General features: G+C 43.6%; 2 protein-coding genes across 2 annotated transcripts in view; one reads left to right on the forward strand and one right to left on the reverse strand.

Annotated features, from left to right (window-relative positions):
* HIP1 (huntingtin interacting protein 1) overlaps positions 1-27,261 on the reverse strand; it is a 315,500-nt gene that overhangs the window by 153,984 nt on the left and 134,255 nt on the right. The gene's annotated exons all lie outside the window — the stretch shown is intronic.
* On the forward strand, positions 19,306-21,713 carry LOC128402781 (C-C motif chemokine 5-like). The gene is made up of 3 exons (XM_053367163.1): positions 19,306-19,381; positions 20,347-20,458; positions 21,626-21,713. The coding sequence occupies exons 1-3, from the start codon at positions 19,306-19,308 to the stop codon at positions 21,711-21,713; spliced, it is 276 nt and encodes a 91-aa protein (XP_053223138.1).

The following is a 27,261-nucleotide window of genomic DNA, read 5'->3' on the forward strand; positions in this document are numbered from 1 at the left end:
CTGGTCGCTAGGAAGTGGTGATGGAACGACCCTCCAAGCAACGTTGGTTTGAGCGTGAGGATGTTTCCCCCTGTGTCTTCTTGTGTGGAAAAATAAAATAACAGAAATGCTCTTTCTCTGCATCTCTGATTTCCTGGGTAGATAGCCAGGAACTGTCAACAGCATCCTCACATAGGGTGGCTATGATTGGGGGGTTAGGGGGCAGACACACTGGGTGCCCGCCACATGTGTGTCACGAATGACATGCGTGTGATGTCACACAGCAGGAGGAGGCCCGACGGGGCCAACCACACCCTCTGAAAGGCACAGCGGGGCCTGCCGCAGCTGCAACATGCTCCTCATGAAAATCCGGCAACATTTTAATGAGAAATTCTTCTACTTATATACTTATTTGCATGCAATTTTGCAAAGCGATTTCTCCTAAAATGATGCATTTTCATCAGGCTCCAGCAGAATGAGTGGATGAGACCAATAGTGGATCCGGTGGTCATTAAGGCAGTATCTGCACATGCTTTAGAGGGAAATGAAAGGCAGATGGGGCTCATTAACCTGGGAAGGCAGCTCATCTAGTAGAAGAAAAACTCTGACCCTAAACCACCACTGCCTTGAGGGACATCTTTGGGAGAAGAAAAGGCTAAGGAGTAAACCCTACACAAATCCAGAGTTGAGTCCCTAAGATGGCTGCATGGTGCCTTGTACATCTCTTTCCAGCAATTCCTGCAGCCATATTGCTGTAAACATATTGCTCTGCTTTCCTTTGGACCACATTGGCGAGGCAAAAAGGGGGGTCTTGTCATCTGGGCAGCCCAGGACCACCATATATACTGCCCAGGCTTGCACCCTCAGGGCTGCTCATGCACTCCATTGTCTCTCGAGAGAGATGGATGCCAACAAACAACATGAACTACATTTACAGTGGTACCTAAGGTTAAGTACTTAATTCGTTCCAGAGGTCCGTACTTAACCTGAAACTGTTCTTAACCTGAGGTACCACTTTAGCTAATGGGGCCTCCCGCTGCCGCTGTGCCACCGGAGCTCGATTTCTGTTCTCATCCTGAAGCAAAGTTCTTAACCTGAAGCACTATTTCTGGATTAGCAGAGTCTGTAACCTGAAGCGTATGTAACCTGAAGCATATGTAACCTGAGGTACCACTGTACTATTATGTGCATTTTTATGCACAATTTACCCCAGGATATTTGCTTGCTTGCAAGTTGCTTGCCCTGGGCAGGATAAAGCCACTGCCAAATTATCTCTCTTTCTCTATATCTCTATCTCTATACTGCAGATTATGTGGCTTCTCATGAGCACCCATGGCAAAAGGGAAGAGCAAAATAAGAAGGGCATTCCAGTTCTCCTTTTCCCACCCTCCTCCTGCCCTGGCTTTCGAGGAACCTTTCCTGACCCAGGCCCGGGTGAAGTGAAACTGCTTTGTTATGGTGGTGTCTTTGATTTCCTCTGGGGATATATTTAGTCACATGCATTGCAGGGGGTTGGGCCAGAAGACCTTTGGGGTCTCTTCCAAATCCACAATTCTATGATTCAGAATTGTTCTTGGATCTTCTTGTGCTTGGATGTTCCTTGTTGATTTCTCATGATGGGCATCTGGCTGGCCAGGGTATGAGCAGGATGCTGGACTAGATGGGGCACCAGATCCATCAGGCTCTTCTCATGTTCTTGCTGAAGCTGCCTTGTGCCCTTGGTCTTCTTCAAAGCAAAATGTGCCTGCTTCTCAGACGCACCCAGGGCAAAAGGGAAGAGAAAACTGAAAAGGGTCTGCCTGGTTCTCCTTTTTCCACTCTTCTCCTTCCTTGTCTTTTGAGGACCATTGTCTGGTTCTGCAGGGCCAGGAACCAAAGGCACTTCAATGAAACTGCTTTGTCATGGTGGCGTCTTAGATTTCCTCTGGGGATATATTTAATCACATGATACAAACCAGTGCTTGAAATAGTAATCCCTTGAGACTTCCCCCTCTGGGCTGAGAGATCCATTCTGTGTCCTGTGATGGCCCTCTTGCCTAGGCCTGGTTCAGCTGGGCAGCATAGCCACTGATCGGAGCCCCTCCTCCTGCTCTTCTCCCATCTGCCCCAGGCAAAATGGGTTTGGGATGCAGGCAAGTGCCATTCAAGGTAAACAAGTGTAAAGTGATGCAGGTTGGAGCAAAAAACCAAATTTATTTCACATTATGCTCATGGATTGTGAAGTGGAGGTGAAGGACTAGAAGGGAGACCTCGGGGTCAGAGGACATAGCTTAATGATTACGTTGATCCAGAGCACAGCAGCTGTGGAAAAGGTAAAACCCATCACTGGCAAAGGAATTGAGAATAAAACTGCAGAGAGCATAATGCCATTATACCAATATATGGTGTGACCACAGTTGGAATACTGTGATTAGTTCTGGTCACCTCACCTAAAAAAGGATATTGTGGAATTGGAAAAAGTTGAGAAAAGGGCACCCAAAGTGATCAAGGGGGTGGAGGGGCTCCCCTATTTGCAGAGTTCTGGTCTTTTTAGTTTAGAGAAAAGGCGTGTAAGAGGCAGAACGATAGAAGCTTATAAACCGAAGCAGGGCATAGAGAGAGTGGATAGAGGGAAACTGTCCTTCCTCTCTCATAAGACTAGAACTGGTTGACATCCAGTGATGTCAGGATCCAATGATGTTTTGCAGGAGGCAGTTGTGGCCCCCAACTTGTATGGCTTTAAAAGAGGATAAGACCAATTCATGGAGGATAAGGCTATGAATGGCTACTAGCCATAGTGGTTGCCTCCACAACCGGAGGCAGCAATGCTTCTGAATACCAGTTACTGCAAACCCAGGAGGGGAGAATGTTCTTGTGCTGAGGTCTTGTGGGTTTCCCATTGGGGCATCTAGTCTGCCACTGTCAGAACATGATGCTGGACCAGATGTACCATTGGTTTGCTCCAGCAGAGCTATTTTGAGGTTGTTGTTTTCTTCAATTGATCACACCTCTTGCTATAGCTACCCCACAGAGATTTGTCTAATCCTTGTTAAAGCCATTCAAGTTTGTGACCACCCTTACCTTTGGAGGAACAAGCTCCCTGGTTCAAGAATGCACTGTGTAAAAAAGCATTTTCTCTTGTCTGTCCTGAATCTTACAACATTCAGCTTCATTGTTTGCCTTTGTTGGGTTCCAGTTTTATTATGAGAGGGGGAGAAGAACTATCATTCCACTTGGTCATAGAACCATAGAATTGTAGAGTGGGAAGGGATAGCCACTTCCGACTATCAGGAGGAGGTGGGTTTGTGGGCTTCACTCCCCCAACCCAAGCACGGGGGCTGGCCTCCAGCCCCGCACGATCAGGGGAATCCTTGGGCTGCGTCATCCCAGCCCAATGTGGCTTGCGCCATTTAAGGCGAGCGTGGCCCCGGGATCTCCCTCTTTGACCGGCACAGCTGTTCGTGTTTCCCACCCGCCCACTCCTTTTTCTTCTGTTTCAGGCTTCCTTCTGACCTTGCTATGGACCTCGGTTGGTCGCCGTTAAGGGGCCCGGTAGGAATTTTTTCCATTTGGCAAATTGGCACCAGCCATTTGGTTTTTTGCCTACCTCATAGCAAATTGTCACAACGCCTTTGGTCTTGGCAGTTAGGCGTTGGTAGGGGTATTGTTATTTAGATGTGTTGTGGGGGGGGGAGGAGCGCATCACCTCCCCCCAAATATTGAAGGGTGGTCTGTTAAAGGATCCCGGGGGCGTGGCCTCGTCCGAAGCCTATGGAGGCCAGGGCCTAAAGTGCGCCCCCGAACGGTGACCCCGGGGGAGTTCCTAGTTGACGTGCATCAGCAGGGCTCCCCCTGCTGGAGTTAACCCTTCCCAGTCTTCAAGCAATCAAGCTGAAGCCGGATAATGAATAGGACCAATGCCTAAGCCAATAAGGCTCTTACCTGTAACCAATAAAGTTTTGGCCTATTTAAGCCGATTAACCTTATTCATTGGTGTCCTGTGTCTTTATTTTCCACCGGGGGGAGGTGGGAACTTGCCACGCAAACAGTGTCATCTACTTCAACCCTCTGCCATGCAGGAATCACAGCAAAGTAATAATTTTCATGCACAAACTGTTGTGGCTCTATGATCAATCCTTTTTCTTGAACTCAAAAGCCCCAAGTGATGCACCCTTTCCTTAGTCTCCTTCCTCTGTATCGTGGGATGTCCATTCCCAGTGAGGAGCTACATGTGTAGAAACTGCTCTCCTCATGAAAGGTTCTTCCTATGAAATGTGCCTCATCTTACACCAGCCTCCTTCAATTGCTGCCTCCTTTGATTGTGCCCAGCTTCCCCTTTCTTGTGAACCACAGATTGATTTGCCACCATGATATCATCTCCTCAATTCTGGAAATGGAAAAGCTGAATGTTCTCCCCCCTCCTGGTGACTTCAGCCAAAATCCTATATAAGAAGAATCCTGGAGGAGCATCAGAGCAGCTGAGAAAGCCGTTTGGACAGTCCTCAAATCTTCATCGCTAGACAACATGAAGATCTCTCTGGTTGCCATCACTGCTCTCCTTGCCATGGCCTTGTTCTCCCTGGCCAAGGCAGCTCCAGGTATTCCTCTCTCCTTTCTCTCTGTTTGATCATCCTAGGAGAGTTGAGGCTCCCTCAGGGGTTCGTGGTGCCTGCTGCTGGTCCTTAAGGGGTATGGAGATGCTTCAAAATGAATTGCATTGAGAAAGTCTGTTTAGTACAATGGTTATGCCCAAGAGAATGACATTTTGGGTTGGACTTAACAGAGCTTTTAGCACCTGTTCCTTGGCCTTGATAGTCCTGAAGTTGGGCACTCGAGGAAGGTGGAGAGCAGGGGCTGGTAAGAGGAGAAGGGTATTCCAGGGGACCAGATAGATAGTCCTGAGGGGCCACATTCAGACCCCAGGCCTGATGTTCCCCGCTCCTGCTTTCAAATGTAAGGGCTATGGATAGATATGGGGGGAGGGTAAACCTCAGCTCAAGCAGACGTTCATGTCTCTGGTGATAGTTGCTTATTTTTTATTATTTTTATTTTTAATTTTTTTTATTAATTTAACAATATTTACCACAGTTTTGCCAATTATACAGATTCCAATTAATATCAAAGCAATTCCAATTAATTCCAAATTTATACTATATTATCAAAGTGCGAGTGAAGCCTGTTCCTCCCTTCCCTGGGAGGAATTTCCAAGAATGATTTACCCTCTATCATTCTTGTTTTTCTTCACCTTCGATACCCACAATGTTGTGGGGGCTCCCTCCATTAAGGCAGATAGGAACTGGAAACCCGCCACTTGTTTTTTTTAATGAGTTTTGTAAATAAATGACAATACCTGTTTTTTTCCACCTCTTATAGCTGCGCCGGACACATCTCCCTGCTGCAATAAGTATCCCAAGAGCGTATTCCCAAACAATATTGTGAAGAGTTATTTCCGCACCAGCAGCATATGTAATCTGCCTTCTATTGTGTAAGTTTCGGGTTCTGGGCAAAAGCCAAGGGTCCAGTGGGCTAATATTGTCCAAACAGTGGTGGGTGGATGAAGGTGATGAAGAAAAGTTCAAGCATTTGTGAGCCAGTTGAGTGTGAGGGAGAATATGGTAGAGGAGGCAACAGAGAGATGGAGAAAATTATGAGAAGGTCAGGCTGAAATGGACAAATTGTCACCTGGCAGCAGAGATTGGCTACAACTCCCCGTTAGTTGTGGAGAAATCTGTCAATTTCTCTCAGTTTTGTATTTATTTATATTTTTTTTAGCCTGAGTGGAAACTTGTAGACATTCTGGAACATGTTTTCCTCAGTCTTTGCATTTTTGCAAGGAATTCTCCCCTAATGAATTGCATTATTACTGTATTTTTCGCTCTATAAGACGCACCAGACCACAAGACACACCTAGTTTTTGGAGGAGGAAAACAAGAAAAAAAGTATTTTGAATCTCAGAAGCCAAAACAGCAAGAGGGATCGTTACGCAGTGAAAGCAGCAATCCCTCTTTCTGTTCTGGCTTCTGGGATAGCTGTGCAGCCTGCATTCGCTCCATAAGACACACACACATTTCCCCTTACTTTTTAGGAGGGAAAAAGTGAGTCTTATAGAGCAAAAAATATGGTATATGTTATTCTCTCTCTCTCTCTTGTGTGTGTATAATATGCATTGCAATTTCATACTGCCAAATTCAGGGAAGTGCAAATCATGAAGACAAATTGCATTATGTTGAGTGTATTGGTTTGGGAAGTGGGGATTTGAGTATCCACTTTAGAAGTATGAGAAGAACCAGTTTCTGCCCCATCTCTACACCCTATCGCAGGCACGGGGTCTCTATTAAGGCTGGGCCTGATGTCTGATGTAGGAGATGAAATACCCACCTGTTTTTCCAGTCCCAAAAGAAGTGAGGCCGTCAGGCTAATGGAGAATTAAAAGGACACATTCAGTGCCACATGGTAAATGTCTGTTTCTTTTCATGACAGGTTTATATTCAACAATGGACTATCAAGCTGCGCTGACCCAAATGCCCAGTGGGTCAAGGATCTTATGGAATATCTTGACAACAAGAACAAACCCACCAGCTGAACCTCCACCACTCCACCTGGTACCAGTTGCAGAGCCCTGGCTAGGAAAAGGCACATCTGAGCCTCAGTGGGCCCTGACATTGACAAGCACTCCTTTATTAGCTACATCATCTTACGTGATAAACTTTACACTGTTTCAGGGAGTTCTGTTCCTGCAAACAGCCGTATGTTTCCAAGCAACTTTGCAAAACTGCCATGTCGATCTCAAGCCTGTCACTACATGCCCCTATTTATATGTGTTAATTTATACATTTTAATTTATATATTTTAAATGTATAATTTATATATTTAAAAAACATGTTTTGTTCAAACTCTTGGCTCTCTAAACTGATGGCAGAGATATTGAGAAGGTGTAACTTCAGCATATCTGAATTCCTACTGGTTTCCAATAAATAAAGATATAATAATATGCTTTTTATCTCAGCCTCTTCCTTTACCTCTGTTGTCCTCTTGGAATCCCAAAGTTCAAGAAGGTTGGACCAGAAGAAAGAGGAAGGGAAGGGCAGGTCCATGCTGAATGGGGAGGGAGGTTTGCAATCTGAGGTTCAAGTTCATGGTTTAACCAAAATGTTTTCAGCATGACATTCAGTGCCAGCTGTAGCCCAGATTGCCAGGAATGGTGACAGAAATCCATGGGCAATTCTGAGGAGAGGGGAGCAGAAAGAAAATAACTATATTATTTTAAAGATTTTTACAAAGATGGATAACCATTCACCATTAATGAGATGCAAACTCATTTTGGAAATGTTCAGATATCAAGACTATTAGGACAATTAAGGTCCTTTAAAAACAAATTCCCAGACAAATTATGATACAGTTAAGGGCATATTTAAAAATTACAGTGGAAGAAAATATAAAAGGTTTAATGTCATCTTTCTGTAAATCTATTATGAAGGTACTGTTCGGTCCTCAGCAAAATTTGAGAAGGTGGTGGGAACAGAATTGTGATTCAGAAATCGAAGAAGAGATTTGGAACAGATTGTGGACAAAACTTTTGTCACAAAAACGCTATATAAACCCATATCGACAATGCCCAGAGAAAGAGCCCTTAAAATTATGCATGGCTGGTACTTAGCGCCTAGACTATATAAAACCGATCAGTTCTCCCATGTCTTGGATAGGACGTCCCACTCTAGGGACATACCAACACACGTGGTGGGAGTGCCCAACAATACAAAAGTTCTGGGAAAATGTATTTACAGAAATATCTATGATTACTGGGCAGACCGTCTCCATGACCCTAGGACTGGCTCCACCTAACTTGTATAGTCATGATATAAGGCAAACAAAGAATTCACAACACATCCATTAACCGCTGCAAGAACAACTATTGCCAGGATATGGAAACATTACAGTTATTAACTATGGACCAATAGTATAATGCAATTTAGCAAAGAACATTACTGGAAGAAACTGACACAAAAATTAAAAGTAGCAAGAGGCCAAAAGAAGCAATGTTTATGCAGTCTGTTGTGAATGTATTGATTATACAGATAATGAGGCATATGGTAGAACAGTACCCATAGTTTACAGCCCAGTCTAGCATGTGTGAAGTACATAATTTTCCCCCTTTCCATTTCCCTCCCCATTCCTATAAATTCTAATTCTTAGTGATGCAAAATATCTTTTTATTTCTGGTCACCAATAGAACCTTCTCTACGGTGGGCATTCCAAAGAAGGACCTCTCCCATGTTCCCACCAAGCATGCCTGTGAAGGTGATGAGGTTGAGAAAAGGGCATCCCCTGAAGATCTCGGAGCCCAATACTGAGTTTCCATGTCCATCCCCACCCCCAGGCCAAAATGAGAGTTCAAGGAGGTGGAAGGTGCCATCCAGAATATGCAGTTGGGCAAATCTCCAGGGCCGGATGGCTTAACCTCAAAATATTATAGATCCTTGAAGGATTGGATAATTCAACCACTAAAGGAGGTCTGTAACGAAATTTTGGAGGGGGAAAAAGCGCCAGAGTAGTGGAAGGAAGCCTATATTACGCTTATACCGAAAATTGAGTCTGAAAAGACACAGCTTAAGAACTACCGCCCCATATCCCTGCTCAATGTGGATTACAAAATATTTGCTGATATTTTGGCTAAAAGATTAAAAAAAGTATTAGTGGAAGAGATACATAAAGACCAAGCCGGCTTTCTCCCAGGTAGACACTTGTCTGACAACACGAGGAATATAATTAACATTTTGGAGAAGTTGCAAGTGAACATCAATACTAAAGCAGTTTTAATCTTTGTAGATGTGGAGAAAGCCTTTGATAATATTTCTTGGAGTTTTATGAAGAAAAATCTTCAGGGGATGGGGGTTGGTCAAGGGTTTGAAAATGGTATAAGTGCAATCTACTCAGAACAAAAGGCTAAACTAATAGTTAACAACGTGGTGACTGAGGAATTCAAGATAGAGAAAGGTACACGACAAGGCTGCCCAATTTCCCCATTGCTTTTTATTTTGGTCCTGGAGGTTTTGCTAAATATGATTAGAAGGGACCGTCTGATTAAAGGTATACAGGTCAGAGCCAAACAATACAAACTGAAAGCTTTTGCAGATGACTTAGTATTGACGTTACAGGAGCCAGAATCTAGTACTAAATGAGTATTAGAATTGATTCAAGAATTTGGTCATGTGGCAGGATTTAAGTTGAACAAGTTAAAAACTAAAGTTATTGAGAAAAACTTAACACCGTTTGAGAAAGAGAGGTTTCAGAAGGAGACAGGCTTAACATTGGTTAAGAAAGTAAAATACCTGGGGGTTAATATGACTGCTAAGAACTTAAATCTATTTAAAGACAACTATGAGAAATGTTGGTCAGAAGTAAAAAAGGACTTAGAAATATGGTCAAATTTGAAGCTTTCCTTGTTGGGTCGAATTGCTGCTATAAAGATGAATGTATTGCCAAGAATGTTATTTTTGTTTCAATCATTGCAAATTTTGGACAAAATGGATTGTTTCAAGAAGTGGCAGAGAGATATTTCTAGATTTGTCTGGCAGGGCAAGAAGCCCAGAATAAAATTTAAAATATTAACTGATGCCAAGGAAAGAGGTGGATTTGCCCTGCCAGACCTTAAACTTTATTATGAATCAGCAGCATTTTGCTGGTTGAAAGAATGGCTGCTTCTTGAGAACACATATATTTTGGATTTGGAAGGTTTTAACAATGTTTTTGGGTGGCATGCATATTTGTGGTACGACAAGGTCAAAGCACATAAAGCATTTAAAAACCATATTGTCAGGAAAGCATTGTTTAATGTCTGGACAAGATATAAGGACCTACTTGAAAATAAAACCCCAAGGTGGTTGTCACCGATGGAAGCGAAGGCTCAGAAAAAGCTCAATATGGAGGCCAAATGGCCGAAATATTGGGAAATTTTGGAGCAAGAAGGAGACAAATTGAAATTGCAGAGTTTTGAGAAATTAAAAGATAAAGTGCGAGACTGGCTTCACTATTATCAAATAAGGGAGGCTTACAATTTGGACAAAAAAATTGGCTTCCAGGTGGAAAAATCAAAATTGGAAACAGAACTGTTAGATCCCAAAACTAAGATACTTTCAAGAATGTATAACTTGCTGTTGAAATGGAATACTCAGGATGAAACGGTTAAATCTGCTATGATTAAATGGGCACAAGATGTTGGACATAACATTATGTTTGCTAACTGGGAACAGTTGTGGACCACAGGTATGAAATTTACGGCATGTAATGCCCTAAGAGAGAATATTATGAAAATGATATATAGGTGGTACATGACACCAGTCAAGCTTGCAAAAATCTATCATTTGCCCGATAATAAATGTTGGAAATGTAAAGAAAATGAAGGTACATTCTTTCACCTTTGGTGGACGTGCCCAAAGATTAAGGCTTTCTGGGAGATGATCTATAATGAAATGAAAAAGGTATTTAAATACACCTTCCTGAAGAAACCAGAGGCCTTTCTCCTGGGCATAGTCGGCCAATTGGTGCCAAAGAAGGATAGAACTTTCTTTATGTATGCTACAACAGCAGCAAGAATACTTATCGCAAAGTATTGGAAGACACAAGATTTACCCACCCTGGAAGAGTGGCAGATGAAGGTGATGAACTATATGGAACTGGCGGAAATGACTGGCAGAATCCGAGACCAGGGAGAAGAGTCGGTGGAAGAAGATTGGAAGAAATTTAAAGACTATCTGCAGAAATATTGTAAAATTAATGAATGTTAAAATGATGTTGGATTGAAATTAAGTGGCATTAGCAACAAGGCCAATAAGAATATGTAAAAATGGACTGATAATGGATGAAAATATACAGTTATAATATGTTAAGATATAGAGTTAAGATAAATGAAAGAGGGTAAGGATTTGCTGAACTGACTATGTGAACGGGAATACAAAAAAGGGAGGTGTGAGGAGGTCAAGGAAATAAGCAAACGAGCTTAAAGATATGAAAAAAATGGATTTGTTTTTCACTTTTTCTACTTATTTCTTTTTTTGTATTTTGTATTTTCTTTTTTTATGTATTTTTGTATTTTTTGTATTTTTTCTTTTTTTTCTTGTCTTCTTTTTACTCTGTTAACTTTTGCTTTTTGTAAAATCCTAATAAACATCTTAAAAAACAAAAAACAAAATGAGAGTTCAAGAATTGAAAACAATGGAAGCAGAAGGTTCCAAACAGGTGATCAGGGAGATGTTGATCTGTGCAAGTGTGAGTTTAGGAGCCATCCACTGCAATTCAGGATTTTAGAGTGGATGTGATTGGGGGGTAGGAGGTGTCAACTCAGGAACGACAGAGAGTCATAAAGACAGGAGTTTGCTGAACTTATTTAATTCTTTTTAAAACAACAACAAACACACTGAGTTTGCAAACATGTAAAAAAGAAAGAAAAGGTCCTGCCAATACAGAAAAGGGATTTCTGCGATTCAGAGGAAGGCTGTTCCAGGAAGGAGAACATCAGAGCAAGTTGTCCATGAAAGTGCAAGACATCAGTGCAGCTGTTTCTTGCAGTACAGAACTGAAACCGAAAGCGATGGATGGCCTAATTTGTCAGTTTTGTTTGCTCTCAGTTTTTCGTTTCTCAAGCCTTATGTTTGGTTTTCTACATTCGTTTGTGGTTTGTTTTTTTAGTGTCATCAGCCTAGTCCTGGGGAACCCTCTGCCAGGGAAGAACCAGAAGGCTTATTCTTTTCCATATTTTAAATGCTTGATAAAAATGTGTCTATTTTGCCAGGCATACACGGGCAATTATAAAGACAGTGTTCCACAATACTTAACTGGTTTCTGATTTTAAGTTTTCCACATTTTTTATATTGTGTCTTTTTTATGTAAAGTTGTTTTGTCCTGTGTGAGTGTCTGGAGGCGGTTGGAGGATGGATGGCGGCTAACAGATTGAGGTTGAATCCTGACAAGACAGAAGTACTGTTTTGCGGGGACAGGAGGTGGGCGGGTGTGGAGGACTCTCTAGTCCTGAATGGGGTAACTGTGCCTCTGAAGGACCAGGTGCGCAGCCTGGGAGTCATTCTGGACTCACAGCTGTCCATGGAGGCGCAGGTCAATTCTGTGTCCAGGGCAGCTGTTTATCAGCTCCATCTGGTACGCAGGCTGAGACCCTACCTGCCTGTAGATTGTCTCGCCAGAGTGGTGCATGCTCTAGTTATCTCTCGCTTGGACTACTGCAGTGCGCTCTATGTGGGGCTACCTTTGAAGGTGACCCGGAAACTACAACTAATCCAGAATGTAGCAGCTAGACTGGTGACTGGGAGCGGCTGCCAAGACCATATAACACCGGTCTTGAAAGACCTACATTGGCTCCCAGTACGTTTCCAAGCACAATTCAAAGTGTTGATGCTGACCTTTAAAGCCCTAAACGGCCTCGGTCCAGTATACCTGAAGGAGCATCTCCACCTCCGTTGTTCTGCCTGGACACTGAGATCCAGGGCCGAGGGCCTTCTGGTGGTTCCCTCGCTATGAGAAGCAAAGCTACAGGGAACCAGGCAGAGGGCCTTCTCGGTAGTGGCGCCCGCCCTGTGGAACGCCCTTCCAGTAGATGTCAAAGAGAAAAATAACTACCAAACTTTTAGAAGACATCTGAAGGCAGCCCTGTTTAGGGAAGCTTTTAATGTTTAATAGGTTATTGTATTTTAATGTTCTGTTGGAAGCCGCCCAGAGTGGCTGGGGAAACCCAGCCAGATGGGTGGGATATAAATTATTATTATTATTATTATTATTATTATTATTATTATTATTACTGTGGATTTGGAAAAGGTTGAGAAAAGGGCAAGCTAAATGATAATGGAGGCTGATGGAGAATGAGGCAAATTTCACAGGAAGAACCTTTCATGAAAAGGAGGGCAGTTTCTACACACACTGACGTCCTACAATACAGAGGCAGGATGCCATGGAAAGGGCGCATCACTTGGGGCTTTTGAGTTTACGAAAAGGTAATGGATGATCATAAGGAGGCAACAGTTTGTGTATGGAAATGATTATTCCACTGTGATTCCTGCATTGCAGAAGTTTGAAGTAGATGGTCCTTTGTGTTCTTCGCAACTCTGCAACTCTATAACTTAATGAAAGTGAGTTCCTGCAGAAGTGAGTTCCATAGTTGAACTATGTCCTGTGTGGAGAAGTACTTCCAATTATCTGTGCGAATCATCCAACACTCTGCATCGTTGGATTTCAACTAGTTCTAGTCTAGTTCTAGTTCTAGAGAGGAAGGAAAATTTTCTCTTCTTGCCCTGCATCAGTTTATAAACATCTCTCATGACACCTCTTCCTCGTCTTTTTTCTAAATTAAAAGAACAAGAATGCTGCAACCTTTCTGTATAGGGGAGCCCCTCCATCCCCATTACCTTTTCGTGAACTCAAAAGCCCCAAGTGATGCGCCCTTTCCATGGCATCCTGCCTCTGTATCGCAGGACGTCAGTGTGTGTAGAAACAGCCCTCCTTCTCATGAAAGGTTCTTCCTGTGAAATTTGCCTCATTCTCCATCAGCCTCCTTTGGTCTGTGCATCTCTTGATTGCACCCAACTTCCTCTTTCTGCTAACCATGGACTGATTTGCCCCCCTGACATCCTCTCCTCAATTCTGGAAATGGAAACTCTGAATGTTTCTTATCTCCCACCCCCCCACCCCACTTGGTGACTTCAGTCCTGAAGGTGGAGAGCAGGATCTCTAAAGAGGAGAAGGGTATGGTCTAGGAAGGGTGCCTGAGGACCAGATAGATAGTCCTGAGGAGCCACCTTCAGACCCCAGGCCTGATGTTCTCCACTTCTGTTTTCAAATGCAAGGGCCTCAGTGTAAAGATAAGAGGGGGTAACCCTCCAGTCAAGCGGATGATGTTGTCTCTTGTGATACCCATATGTTTCTTTTTATGAATTTTGTATATGAATTTCAATACCGGTTTTCCCCTCCACCTCTTATAGCTGGGGTGAATACATTTCCCTGCTGAACGAAGCATTCCAAGAAGATATTCCCAAAGAATACTGTGAAGGATTATTTCCGCTCCATCAGCAGATGTAACCTGCCTTCTGTTGTGTAGGTTTTGGATTCTGGGCAAAAGCCAAGGGCCCAGTTGAGTGTGAGGGAAAATACGATAAGAGGAGGCAGCAGAGAGATGAGGGAAATTATGAGGTCAGGGTGAAATGGATAAATTGTCACCTCACAGCAGAGACTGGCTACAACTTCCCACTGGTTGTGGAGAAATCTGACAATTTCAGCTTCTCTCAGTTTTGCGTTTATTTATATTTTTAAAAGTCTGAATGGAATCTTGTAGACATTCGGGTGCGTGTTTTTCTCAAATTTTGCATTTTTGTAAGGAATTTCCTCCTAATGAATTGCATACTTATATATTATTCTCTCTCTCTCTCTGTGTATGCATGCATATATATATATATATATATATATATATATATATATATATATATATAATGCATTGCAATTTTGTACTGCAAAATTCAGGGAAGTGTGACTCATGAAGACAAGTTGTGTTCTGATGAACGTATTGGTTTGGGAAGCTGGAATTTGAGTGCCCACTTTAAAAGTACGAGCAGAACCAATTTCTCCCTCATCTCTACAGCCTAGCACAGGCTGGGCCTGATGTAGGAGATGAACTGCCCACCTGTTTCTCCCAACCCAAAAGAAGTGAGGCTGTCAGGTTAAAGGAGAATGAAAAGGACACATTCAGTGCCACACGGTGAATGTCCGTTTCTCTTCTTGACAGGTGTATATTCAACAATGGACTATCAAACTGCGCTGACCCAAATGCCCAGTGGGTCAAGGATCTTATGGAACACCTTGACAGAATTAAAAATCCCACCAGCTCAACCTCCACTGCGTTGCCCGACACCAACTGAAGATACTGTGAGGAAAAGGCACTTCTGAACCTCAGCAACCCATTTGGTGCATCACTTGGCTTCCCCCAGTCCTCTCAAATTCAGGCCCCTTCATTTGTCAGTGAGCTCAAAAAAATTCTGTTTTAACCTTTTTATCTTGCATTCCTTTTTTTGGTTCACTAACACAGAAAAATGGGTTTGTACCATTTTTATATTTTGTTTTATTGATTTTACTACTACTACAACAACAACAACCATCTGTTTCCAAGCAGCTTTGCAAAACCACCATGTTGATCTCCAGCCTGTGGCTGCAGGACTAATCCAGTCCTATGCCCCTATTTATATGTGTTAATGTATTCATCTTAATTTATATATTTAAAAACCATGTTTTGTTCAAACTCTTGGCTCTCTAAGTTTCCGTGTGCTGCTCTGGTTTGCCAGAAGCGGCTTAGTCATGCTGGCCACATGACCTGGAAGCTGTACGCCAGCTCCCTTGGCCAATAAAGCGAGATGAGCGCTGCAACCCCAGAGTCGGTCACAACTGGACCTATTGGTCAGGGGTCCCTTTACCTTTACCTTAGCTTCTATATATCTTTTGTGGAGGTTCAGTTTTGTCCCCAGCAAAATTTGAGGAGGTGGTGGGAGCTGAATTGTAATTTAGAAATTGAAGAAGAGGCTTGGAACAGACTGCAGACAAATCAATCATTCTCCCACGTCTTGGAGAGGACATCCCTCTGGAGGGACATATTAATGCATGTGGTGGGAGTGTCCAATAATAGAAAAGTTCTGGAAAAACGTACCTGGAAATATCACTGATTACAGGGCAGACAATCTCCCTGACCCCAGGACTGGCTCCACCTAATTTATATCGTCACAATACATTGCAGATTAGAAACAAAGAATTCATAACACACCTATTAATCACTGCAAGAACAACTATTGCCAAGACATGGAAAGCATTACAATTATTAACTATGGACCAATGTTATAATGCAATTTGGCAAAAGCATTGCTGGAAAAAACTGACACAAAAATTAAAAGTAGCCAATATAAAGAAATAACTTCCCTAAATGACTTCATCACCAGGGTTTGTTTACATGGAGGACAGGCTTTCTCTGGGCTTTATTGATCATTTGTTCTTGTTTGTTTCTGGGGAGGTTATAACCTCCTTCCTTGGAGGTCTTTAAGCAGAAGTTAGATCGCCGTCTGTTAGAGATTCTTTAGCTGACATTCCTGCATTGCAGGGGGTTGGACTAGAAGACCCTTGGGGTCTCTTCCAAATCCACAATTCTATGATTCAGAATTGTGCTTGGATCTTCTTCTGCTTGGATGTTCCTTGTTGATTTCTCATGATGGGCATCTGGCTGGCCAGGGTGTGAGCAGGAAGCTGGACTAGATGGGGCAACAGATCCATCAGGCTCTTCTCATGTTCTTCCTGAAGCTGCCTTGTGTCCTTGGTCTTCTTCAAAGCAAAATGTGCCTGCTTCTCAGACGCACCCAGGGCAAAAGGAAAGAGAAAACTGAAAAGGGCCTGCCCGGTTCTCCTTTTTCCACTCTTCTCCTTCCTTGTCTTTTGAGGACCATTGTCTGCTTCTGCAGGGCCAGGAACCAAAGGCACTTCAATGAAACTGCTTTGTCATGGTGGCGTCTTAGATTTCCTCTGGGGATATATTTAGCCACATGACACAAACCATGGCAGCGGCAGAAGAGAGGGGGAAGACGGCTGTGACCCATGAAAAAGGGATCTTGCATCAGTTCTTGGTGGCTTCCTTGCTCTCTGGCACTTGAAATAGTAATCCCTTGAGACTTCCCTCTCTGGGGAGAGGGATCCACTCTGTGTCCCGTGATGGCCCTCTTGCCAAGGCTCGACTCAGCTGGAAGTTGGCATGAGTCATTTATTTCCTCCTGCCTCCATGGGTACCTTGAACACCATAGCCATGGATCAGCACCCCCCCTTCAATCTGCCACAAGCAAAATGGGTGTGGGATTCAGGCAAGTGCTATTCAATATAAACAAGTGCAAAGTGATGCATGTTGGAGCAAAAAATATTTATTTCACATAAATGCTCATGGAATGTGAACTGGAGGGGAAGGACTAGAAGCGAGACCTTGGGCTCAAAGGACGTAGTTTCATGAACCTGTGGTCGTAGAGTGTAGCAGCTGTGGAAAAGGGAAAATCCATGCTAGGCATCATTGGGAAAAGAATTGAGAATAAACCTGCAGAGATGATAATGCCATTTTACAAATCTATGGTGCAGCCACAGTTGGAATGCTGTGTGCAGTTCTGGTCCCCTCACCTCCAAAAGGATATTGTGGAGTTGGAAAAGGTAGAGAGAAGGGCACCAAAAGTGATCATGGGGATGGAGGGGCTCTGTTATGTACTAACCTTGGATCCTAAAACAACAGGCAAGTAGGATCCTAGAATGCAACAACTGATTGGCTTGCAGGAGAAGACCAATCAGGCTCCAGGAAGAAGTTAATCAGCCTATTAGGCTGGTAGGATTGTAGAATGCAACAACTGATTGGCCTGCAGGAAAAGACCAATCAGAATCAGCCAATCAGACGGGACTCATTGTGTAAATAATGTATAGTAAAAGCCTGAGGTTTGGAGGGCAATTCAATCACTGTTTTACAAGCTGCAATAAAGAGTATGAAATCACTACAGGACTCCGAGTATACCGTATTTCAGGCTCCTCTATGCATTAGGGTTGCAGTGTTCTAGTCTGTTTAGAGAAAGGGCATGTAAGAGGCTAAATGACTGGTGCATGGCATGGGCAAGTGGAAGGTGGGACATTTTCCTTCCTCTCTCATAAGAACACAACAGGTTGACACCCAATGATGCTGAATGTTAGACAGTTTTGAAGGATAAATGGAAGTACTTCTCCACCCAGCACATAGTTCAACTATGGAACTCGCTTCTGCAGGTGGCAGGTATGGCAACCCAACTTAGATGGCTTTAAAAAAAGGATAAGGCAAATTCTTGGAGGATAAGGCTCTCAGTGACTACCAGCCATGATGGCTCTGCTCTGCCTCCACAGCCGGAGGCAGCAATGCTTCTGAATACTAGTTGCTGGAAAGACAGGAGGGGAGAATGCTCTCGTGCTGAGGTCTTGAGGGCTTCCCATTGCGGCATCTAGTCTGCCACTGTCAGAACAGGGTGCTGGACCAGATGGACTACTGGCTTGCTCCGGTAGGGCTATTTTGAGGTTGTTATATCCTTCAACCAATCTCACCTCTTGTAATGAGAACAAACACTCAGAAGGAAAATGCTTTGGGAGAACTGAAGACTGGTTTGATCAGCAGCCAGAAGATTCATCTGGTCCAGCATCTGGATTCCAGCTGTGGCTACAAGATGCCTCTATTGCACAAGCACAGCATGAAGGCAAGAGCTTCCTCCTTTCCTTCATCTGTGAACTTCACTGGAGAAGTGTTTGGGGGGGGAGGTGGCTTGTGAGGTCCTGCACCATGGGGAGATGGTCGTTTGGATTAAAACTGCAAACTGAAAAACTATGAAATGGTGTTCTGAGTTGGCTTTTTGCGGCTCTAAAAAGTGTTATTGGCTGCTGGATCAGGTGAAAAGTGAGCCCTCTAAGTCCAATATCCTCCTTTCCTCACAGTGGCTGATCAGAAGCCTCTTCTTCTGCAAGAAGAGATTCTGACTGAGCATTTGGAATAACTTTCTGATGGTAAGAGAAGTTTGACAGTGCAACAGACTCCCTGGGAAAGTGGCGGACTCCCCTTCATTGGAGACTTTTGAGCAGAGGCTGGGGGTCCGCCTTTGCTGTGTTCCCTGTATTGCAGGAGTGTGGCCCTTGGGGTCCCTTCCAGCTCTACAATTCTCTGATTCATCTGGGAAGCTCATAAGCAGGACCTGAGTACCGTTGCCTGATGTGAATCAGTCTCTGTTTGCCACATCTAGGTCTATCAGCCCCATATACCTGGTTTTTCTAGAACTTTCCTGATATTTCCGAAACTTCTGAGGTGTCCATTTATTCAGAGATGTGAGCAGATGTTAAGGAGTCAGAGCTGCATCAGAAAAGGGGCTCTTTAATCCTCTTTTGGGGAAAGCCCAGCAGAGGGGACCCTGGCAGGTGCCTTGTGATGTCCCCACATCCTGGCTCCAGGCCTTTTAGGGCAGTGTTGCTCCCCTCACCTACTGAGCACGTGCGGTAACGATTTATCACCTTCTTCTGCTTCCTCTTGCGTCCAATGATTTCCTCAACCCTTCTCACGTAACTTCCTTTTCTGCTAGCGGCAGAATCAGTTGCCCCATGACCAACTCTGGAGGATGAAACTCTGGTGTTTCCACCTCCACGGACTCACACAGGCACTCACTCTTTCCACTGCGACAGTGTCCAGAACCCTATATAAAGAGAGACTTGGTGGACAGAAAGGTAGAGAGCAGCGAAGCAGCACAGGGAGACTTTGAGAGACGATCCTCAGCATCTCCAGAAGACATGAAGGTCTCCGTAGCTGGCCTCACCTTCCTCCTCCTCCTCCTTGTCTCCTTGTCTCTGACCGTCGCTGCCCAACGTGAGTCAAACCTCTTCTGCTTGTATATCTCGAACTCAGAACTTTAAAATGAGGGACAGAAACCCTTTTAAAAATAGGGGGAGAATCATGGGTGATAAAATTTGAAATGAGGGATATCATTTGGCAGGGGGTTGTTGTCATTGTTGTCATTATTATTACTTAATTAAACTTATTAGTCCCTTTAATTTTTACAAAAGGAACTCAAAGTGACTTACAAGGGATACATAGCACATCCATTCAAACCAGCATAAAACAAAACGGGGAGGGGCATAAACTTAGTCACTTAAAAAAACAACAACCTAAAAATAACTTACAGCAATGAATGAATAAAACATGCGTTAAAACCAGCATGAAACAAAAAAAACAATAATCTAAAATACATTCAGATTTTTAAAAGGCAGGTTTTAAACATCCTGCCCACACAAAAAAAGCCATAGATAGCTATAAACCAAAAGCCTGATTAAATAGGAATGTGTTTGCCTGGTGGCTAAAGTTATGTAACAAGCAGGAAGAGCACCCCACAAATGGGGAGCTGCCACAGAAAAGGCCTGTTCTCCTGTTTTGCCACCTTCTGGATCTCCTGTGGAGTGGCCAATGCAATTTGGTGCAAGATGGCAATCATCCGTAGAAGAATTATGAACCTTTGAGAGTTCATAAAGCTATTCTGGGACTTTGATCTATCCCGTCCTCTTTCTCCAAAGAGCTCGAGGTGGTGTGCATTGGACCTGGGGGGATTTGAACCCTGGCCTCCCAGGTCCTACTCCCAACAACAACAACAACCCTGTAGGGTAGGTTAAATGGAGAGGCAGTAAACTGGCCCTCAATGTCACCCATTGAGATTCATGGCTGAGTGGGGATTTCAACCCTGGTCTCTCCCAGGTTCTACTCTGACACTCTACTCACTACACTGCAGCTTACGATCATATGGTTAAAACTGACGCCTGCCTTTTGCAACTTCCTTCCAGGTGGTATGGACGCGTCTCCCTGCTGCCGCAGATACAACCCCAAACCGTTCCCAAGGAGCATCGTGAAGAGCTTTTTCCGCACCAGTTCACACTGCAACCATCCTGCCGTAGTGTAAGTTTTGGGACTGGGCAGATGCCAAGCGATCCGATGCCCAAGAGGGCATTTCTGTGTGGTCTACTTTTGAACCCAGGAGGCTGCCTTATACCAAGTCAGACCATTGGCTCATCTAGTTCAGTATTGCCTACACTGACTGGCAGCAGCTGCCCAAGTTTTCAGTCAGAGAGCATCTCCCGCTCAGCCCTGCCCCTGGAACCTGAACCTAGGACCTTCTGCATGCAAGGCAAATGGTTTGTCTCTGAGCCAGGGCCCTTGATTTGCTGCATTTTTATTTTGCACTAAAATGTATGCCGTAGGTGAACAGACAAAGCTTTCTTTAGGCTTTAGGGGGCTCCTGTACTTTTAGTTAAAAGGGTCCTGTTTGCACACTCTACCCCTTCTTCTTGTTGATGGTGGCTTGGGGACTGAGTAGCTTCTCTGAATTGCTCCAATGTCCATTTTGTCTGGCCTTAATTACTGATTTTCTCACCCCCTTCATTTCAATAGTGGCCATTAGCTGTAAAAAAAATTGAAATGCAAAAGAAAAGAAAGAAATGCCATGAAATTAGTCATTAAAGCCCCTCAACCAACATTGGGGCAATTGAGGAGGAATTCATCACTAATCCCACATCTGGAATTAATAAAAAGGAAGAAATGGGTAGAGCGTGTGAACAGGAAACTTTTAATTTACGCTACAGGATGGGAGCAAACCAGAGAAGTCTCACCTGTGACAGGTGTGGCTGGTTGTGGTTCTGCCTCCCTGCCAATCAAGGGCACGATCCATGGCAAACATGATCCTGTGGTCAGCTCCTAAAGTGTGAGGCGAGCTCCCATCTCTCCAAATGGCTACCAACTTGGATGGCCCTTTGAAAGGCACAAATTCATGGCTAATGATGACTCCTAGCTACAATGGCTATGCTGTCCCTCTCCAGTCAGAGGCAGCAGTGCTTCTGAACCCCAGGAGGGGAAAAGGCTTTTGCGCACGGACCCTGCTTGTGGGTTTCCCATTGGGGGCATCTGCTTAACCACTGTGAGAACAGGATGCCAGAATAGATGAGCCCCCTTGGGCCAGATCCAGCAGGTTCTTCTGATGTTGTTATAAAATGCAGGAGCATCTCACAATGGAGAGAGCCAAGTGCAATAGAGAGGGACTCTGTAAACACCTGTTTCTTTCCTTGACAGGTTTGTATTCAGGAATGGTAGATCGGGCTGTGCTGACCCCAAGGCCGACTGGGTGAAAAAACTTATGGCATCCCTTACACCAGAGTGAGAACAACCCACCTATCCGTCAACCATCTGCATCCCTGCCTCTGTCCTTCTGGTGCCAGCTGCAGATCTCCTGCTAGGAAGAGCTACCTTTCGGCCACAGCCTCATTCCACCTGTGCTCCTGCTGTTTCTCTGATTCCCACCTACCCAAGGGACCCACCATTGCCACCCAGATTGAGGTCCCTCGGGGCCACCGCTCTCATCAAGCCATCCATTTCCAGAGAAGGGCTTTCTCAGCGAGAAGTGGTCAGAGGATGAGAAGATGCCCTTTCTTGACTAAATCACAGAATCGCAGGATGGTAGGCTTGGAAGGGACTCCAAGGGTTATCTGGTCCGACCCCTGCAATGCAGGAATCACAGCAAAGGAATCCTCTTCCTTGATACAAGTCTCCATCTTTTGAAGAGCCTTTGGAAATAACTCTGTGGCTTTCTGGTGTGGCTGAAAGTCAGGTTCATTACTAGGCCACAATATTTGCAGACATGAGGAAATTTACACACACACACACACACACACAGAGAGAGAGAGAGAGAGAGAGAGAGAGAGAGAGAGAGAGGCGGATTCTGAATGTTCAAATTCAGTTTGATTCTGAAAGATGGTGAAGGAAAACAAACACTATCCCTCCCCCTGCCACCCCAAAACATACTTTAGGACAAAATTCATGCTTTAGATAGATAGATGATAGATAGATAGATAGATAGATAGATGATAGATAGATAGATAGATAGATGATAGATAGATAGATAGATAGATAGATAGATAGATAGATAGATAATAGATAGATAGATAGATAGATAGATAGATAGATAGATAGATAGATTTGGGAACACATATTATGTGGCTGATAGAATACAGGGTATGATCTTGAGCTCCAAAATATCCAAAGTGCTTTCAGGATCACTGTCCTTCCTGGAGAGATGCAGATTGGTCCATAGAATTCTCAGCAAAGCACAAAACTCCCGTTCCCAGAATTCCTTGGGGGAAGCCACAGCAGTAAAAGTAGTATAAGCTTAACTAAAATGAAATTTTGAGCAAGTTTTTGCTTGGGGTGGGGTTGTGTTGCAAACTAGAGTCTTGCAAACTAGAGGTCTCTGCATGTGCATGCTCCCACTTCTGTGAATCCATTTCCATACCTGTTTGTATGTGTTTATTTATATATTTAAGTACTCCTCAAGCTCTTTGTGAGATTTAAGAATAGTGTGTTTCCTATTTATACTGTGTTTTTTTTTAAAAAATATATAATTTATTTCATTGTTTTATGAACCACTTTGAGGTTTGTTTGTTAAAAAAAACCCCAATCAAGCAGTATATGAATTTCATGAAAAAGTATTCATACTGTGTTATTATAAGCTATCCTCACTATTTATTAATGCATGTCTGCAAGTAGGGAATTCCTCAGTTCTCTTGCTGCCTTCCAAAAATAAAGATGCAATTTGGTTTTATCTCTGTCTCTTGCTGAGTTTGTCTCTTCTCTGGGAATTTCAACGTGGAGTGGGCTTGGAGGGTCCAAAAGGGGTGGCAGGAGGAGGATTCCTGGAAAAAGTCTCCCTCAACCTGATGGTGTCATTCAGATCTTTTGGACTCCAACTCCCATCAGCCCCAGCAGGCATGTTGATGGAAGCAGCAATCCAGGTTGGGCAGAGGTTCATAGGTGGCCTTGCAATCTCAGGTCCAAATCCAAGGTGTGTTGCTACCAGAAAAGCCTTCAGGGCTATCTGACTGATGGACATGAAAGCCAGTTCCTGGGCAGGCAGCAAATGTCACTCACACCCAGGTCCGCCCCATTGGAGGAGCCCGGCAGCCTGCTCTCCCAGCAGCCAATCCCAACTGGTGGTCATCACTTTCTCTTTTTTTTAATAAAATTTTTATTAAGATTTTTACATTACAAAATATAAAAAGTAAAAAGAAAAAATACAAAATAAAAGTAGTTAAAAACAATCAATCTTTTCATCACATTATTTTTCATTTACTTGTTTCTCGGACCTCCTCGTACCTCCCTTTTTTGTATTCCAGTTCAATTTATTAGCTCAGCAGTTTCTTTCCCTCTTTATTCTACCCAGATGGTCATCACTTTCTCAACCTTAGATGTTCTTGAACTACAACTCCCATCATCCCTGATCACAGGCCATGCTAGCTAGGAATGAAGGAAGTTGTAGTTCAACGACATCTGGGGAATCCAAGGTTAGGAAAGGTTGCTTCATCAGATGCAGAGTACCTGAGGCTGGTCACATTATTTTGGCACCTGAGGCAGAGCACCCCACCACCACCTGTCACCCCAGACACAAAAGCCTCCCTTGGAAGCAAACAGAAAGCAATGGAGGAAATAACCAAGGATTTGCTGCCTCCTTGTGGCTGCATGAAGTGGCTGCCTCACAGATTTATAGAATTGTAGAATTGGAAGGGACAACCCAAGGCAGGAATTGCAACTAAAGAATCCCTGAGAGATGATGACCCATCCTCCATTTAAAAACCTCCAGTGAAGGAGAGACTACCAGCTTCTGAGGGAGTCCGTTCCACAATTATTCTCAGAAAGTTCTTCCTAATGCTTAGTTGGAATCTCCTTTCTTGAATTGGTTCAGGTCCTCCCCTCTAAAGCAGCAGAAAATGAGCTTGCTCCATCGCTCAGGTGACAGCCCTTCAGATATGTAAAGAAGGCTCTCATGTCAACTCCCAACCTCCTCTTCTATAGGCTAAACATCCCCAGCTCTCCCGACCATGCTTGGTTTCCAGGCATCATCTTGGTTGCCTTCCTCTGCACACCTTGCAGCTTGTCAATATCCTTATTGAACCGTGGTACCCAGAACTGGATCGGTACCTAGGACTTGCCTAGGACTTGCTTATCGGAAGGTTGGTGGTTTGAATCCCCGCAACGGGGTGAGCTCCCGTTGCTCGGTCCCTGCTCCTGCCAACCTAGCAGTTCAAAAGCACGTCAAAGTGCAAGTAGATAAATAGGTACCGCTCCGGCGGGAAGGTAAACGGCGTTTCTGTGTGCTGCTCTGCTTCGCCAGAAGTGGCTTAGTCATGCTGGCCACATGACCCGGAAGCTGTACGCTGGCTCCCTCAACCAATAAAGCGAGATGAGCGCTGCAACCCTAGAGTCGGTCATGACTGGACCTAATGGTCAGGGGTCCCTTTACGTTTACTTACACAGAACTGGACATAGCACTCCAGATGACCTCACTTGGCCTCAGGACCGGCCCACCCATGACACAAGATGAGCACACCACTCAACAGTCCTGATTTAAGCAGGACACCCCAGAATTACAGAAGTCAACCTGGAATGTCCTGCTTTTTGTCCTGGCACTCTGGCATGAGTCAGCTGGCTGGCACCAGAGCACAAGATGGAAGACTCTTGTTTTCTGATCTCACACTTTTGTTTTTAATGTTTGAAGTTTTAGTCTGTTTTTAGTGTTCTGTTGGGAGCCACTCTTATTATTATCTAAAAGCCTTAATTACCTTTTGAAATCTTAAAATGGTTGTTTTTAACTGATCATTCCATCGCTCTATTCTTTTTGTAAATCAAAATACGCACCAACACTATACATGTCTGGGTAGGCTTGCCTAAAGAAAAGATGTTTTTAGCAGGTGCTGAAAAGAGTAGAGCAAAGGCGCCTGCCTGATCTCAAGAGGCAGGGAGTTCCATTGTGTTACTGCTGCCATGCTAAAACATCAATTTCTGACAAATGCGAAAGGGGTATTATGTGACACCTTCCACAGATTGAAGCGGTCGAGTGGGCATCTATGAGGTAAGGTGATTTCATAACTATTAGCAAATAGCAAACTATTAGCAAAACTATTACCAAATACAAATTCTAATAACAGAAAAGTCTTTCAGGCAAGCCTGAGTCACCTGGGCAGACATTTCTGTGATGCACGGATTCATCAGACAGAAGAATGCTTGTGTGTTTCTTTAGAAAAACAACCAAGGCAGGGAGCCATGAATGTGAGGCTGTCTGAAAGGGCCAGCTCAGGGGAAACAGAATAGGGAGATTCAAGGAAACGGTGCTGAGAGGCCCCTGCCAACCTGGTGCCCTCAAGACATTGTTGAACTATGGCTCTCATCATCCCTGCTGGCTGGGGAGCAATGGGGGTTAGTTAGTTATTTAGCACATTTGAGCTCTTCAAGCAAAAAGTCTCCCAGAGTGGCTTGCCTCCCATTGATTAAAGCAAGCTGTGACCTGCAAGAGGAAAGGGATGGGTAGGGTAGAGGGGGCAAGGGATCCGATTCGGTATCTCCAGGATTATGGCTTTTAACCTTTCCATTTTATAATGACTTTCTAAATCCAGCATCTAAGGTAGTTAAAGATTCCAAGCCATGGCAAAATACTGGCTTAGAAAGCCTAGAGATGATGTTGCAGGCTCAACTTATTCTGACAACTAAGGAGGTCGCAAATGCCTCGGAAGGAAGAAGAGCCCCACTCTTCCAATATTTTAAAATTAGAGGTGCGTCCTCCTCCTTCATACAAAAATATGAGGAAGTCAGGAAAGAGAATAGATGGGAAATTCTTTCGTTTAGATAAAGGCATAATCACAAAATTCTTTGAGCTTTGGTTAAACTTGGATCAGAACCAGGATACGTATATGAGAAAATGGGTGCGGGATTTGGATCATAGTCAGGAAACTGGATTTGGGCTGACTTCCATTCTAATACAATTTCAGCAGATTTAAAGGAGAAGTATTTAAAATCCTCTGTCAATGGTATTTAACACCTTATAAATTGAATTTAATAAACAAGTTAGGGTCAGATAAACATTGGAGATGTGGGTTAAACAAACAAAATCTCATACATATTTTCTGGAAATGTTCTCAAATAGAACCATCTGGAAATCTGTTCAGGCTAATATTTCTGATATGTTAGTACACCGTATACCCTTGGAACCTAAAATATTTTTGCTTGGTTATCTAAAAGATGTTCTTCCAGAAAATGTTCAGTCTTATTTATCTGCCTCATGAGACCAGGGCCCTGCAGGATCTGATTTCTTTTCGCAGGGCCTGTAAGACAGAGTTGTTCCACCTGGCCTTTGGCTTGGAGCCAATTTGATTCCCTCCCTCCCTCGCTCTCTTTCTTTTTTCTTTTCCTTCTCCTCCTGCGAGGAGGCTACATTTTAATATTTTAATATTTCAATATTTTAATGTTGTATTTCAATTTTGTTTTTAAGTTGTAATCATTCAACTTGTTTTTATTATTGCTTGTAAGCCGCTGTGAGCCCGGCCTTGGCTGGGGAGGGCGGGGTATAAATAATAATAATAATAATAATAATAATTATTATTATTATTATTATTATTATTATAACTGCTGCTAAGATTATAATAGCTAAAATAGGGGGGAAGCATATCTCTTACGATATCCAAATGGATTGAGAAAATGTGGCTTGTAGTAAGTATGATTAAGCAAACTTATTATAAAAGAATATACCATATTTTTCCATCTATAAGACGCCCCCATGTATAAGACATCCCCAGATTTAAGAAAATGGGGGGAGATGGCCCAGAGTATAAGATTTTTACATTATTTTTAAGGAAAAAATCTAGTCTTATACACGGGAAAATACA

The sequence above is a fragment of the Podarcis raffonei genome, chromosome 15, assembly GCF_027172205.1.
Source record: "Podarcis raffonei isolate rPodRaf1 chromosome 15, rPodRaf1.pri, whole genome shotgun sequence".
Lineage (NCBI taxonomy): Eukaryota > Metazoa > Chordata > Lepidosauria > Squamata > Lacertidae > Podarcis > Podarcis raffonei.

Bases quoted from the DNA above. Each gene is read 5' to 3' on its own strand.
- LOC128402781 (XM_053367163.1), top strand. From the start codon at position 19,306: ATGAAGGTCTCCGTAGCTGGCCTCACCTTCCTCCTCCTCCTCCTTGTC. The intron at 19,382-20,346 runs GTGAGTCAAACC...ACTTCCTTCCAG, and splicing joins TCTGACCGTCGCTGCCCAAC to GTGGTATGGACGCGTCTCCC. The intron at 20,459-21,625 runs GTAAGTTTTGGG...TTTCCTTGACAG, and splicing joins TGCAACCATCCTGCCGTAGT to GTTTGTATTCAGGAATGGTA.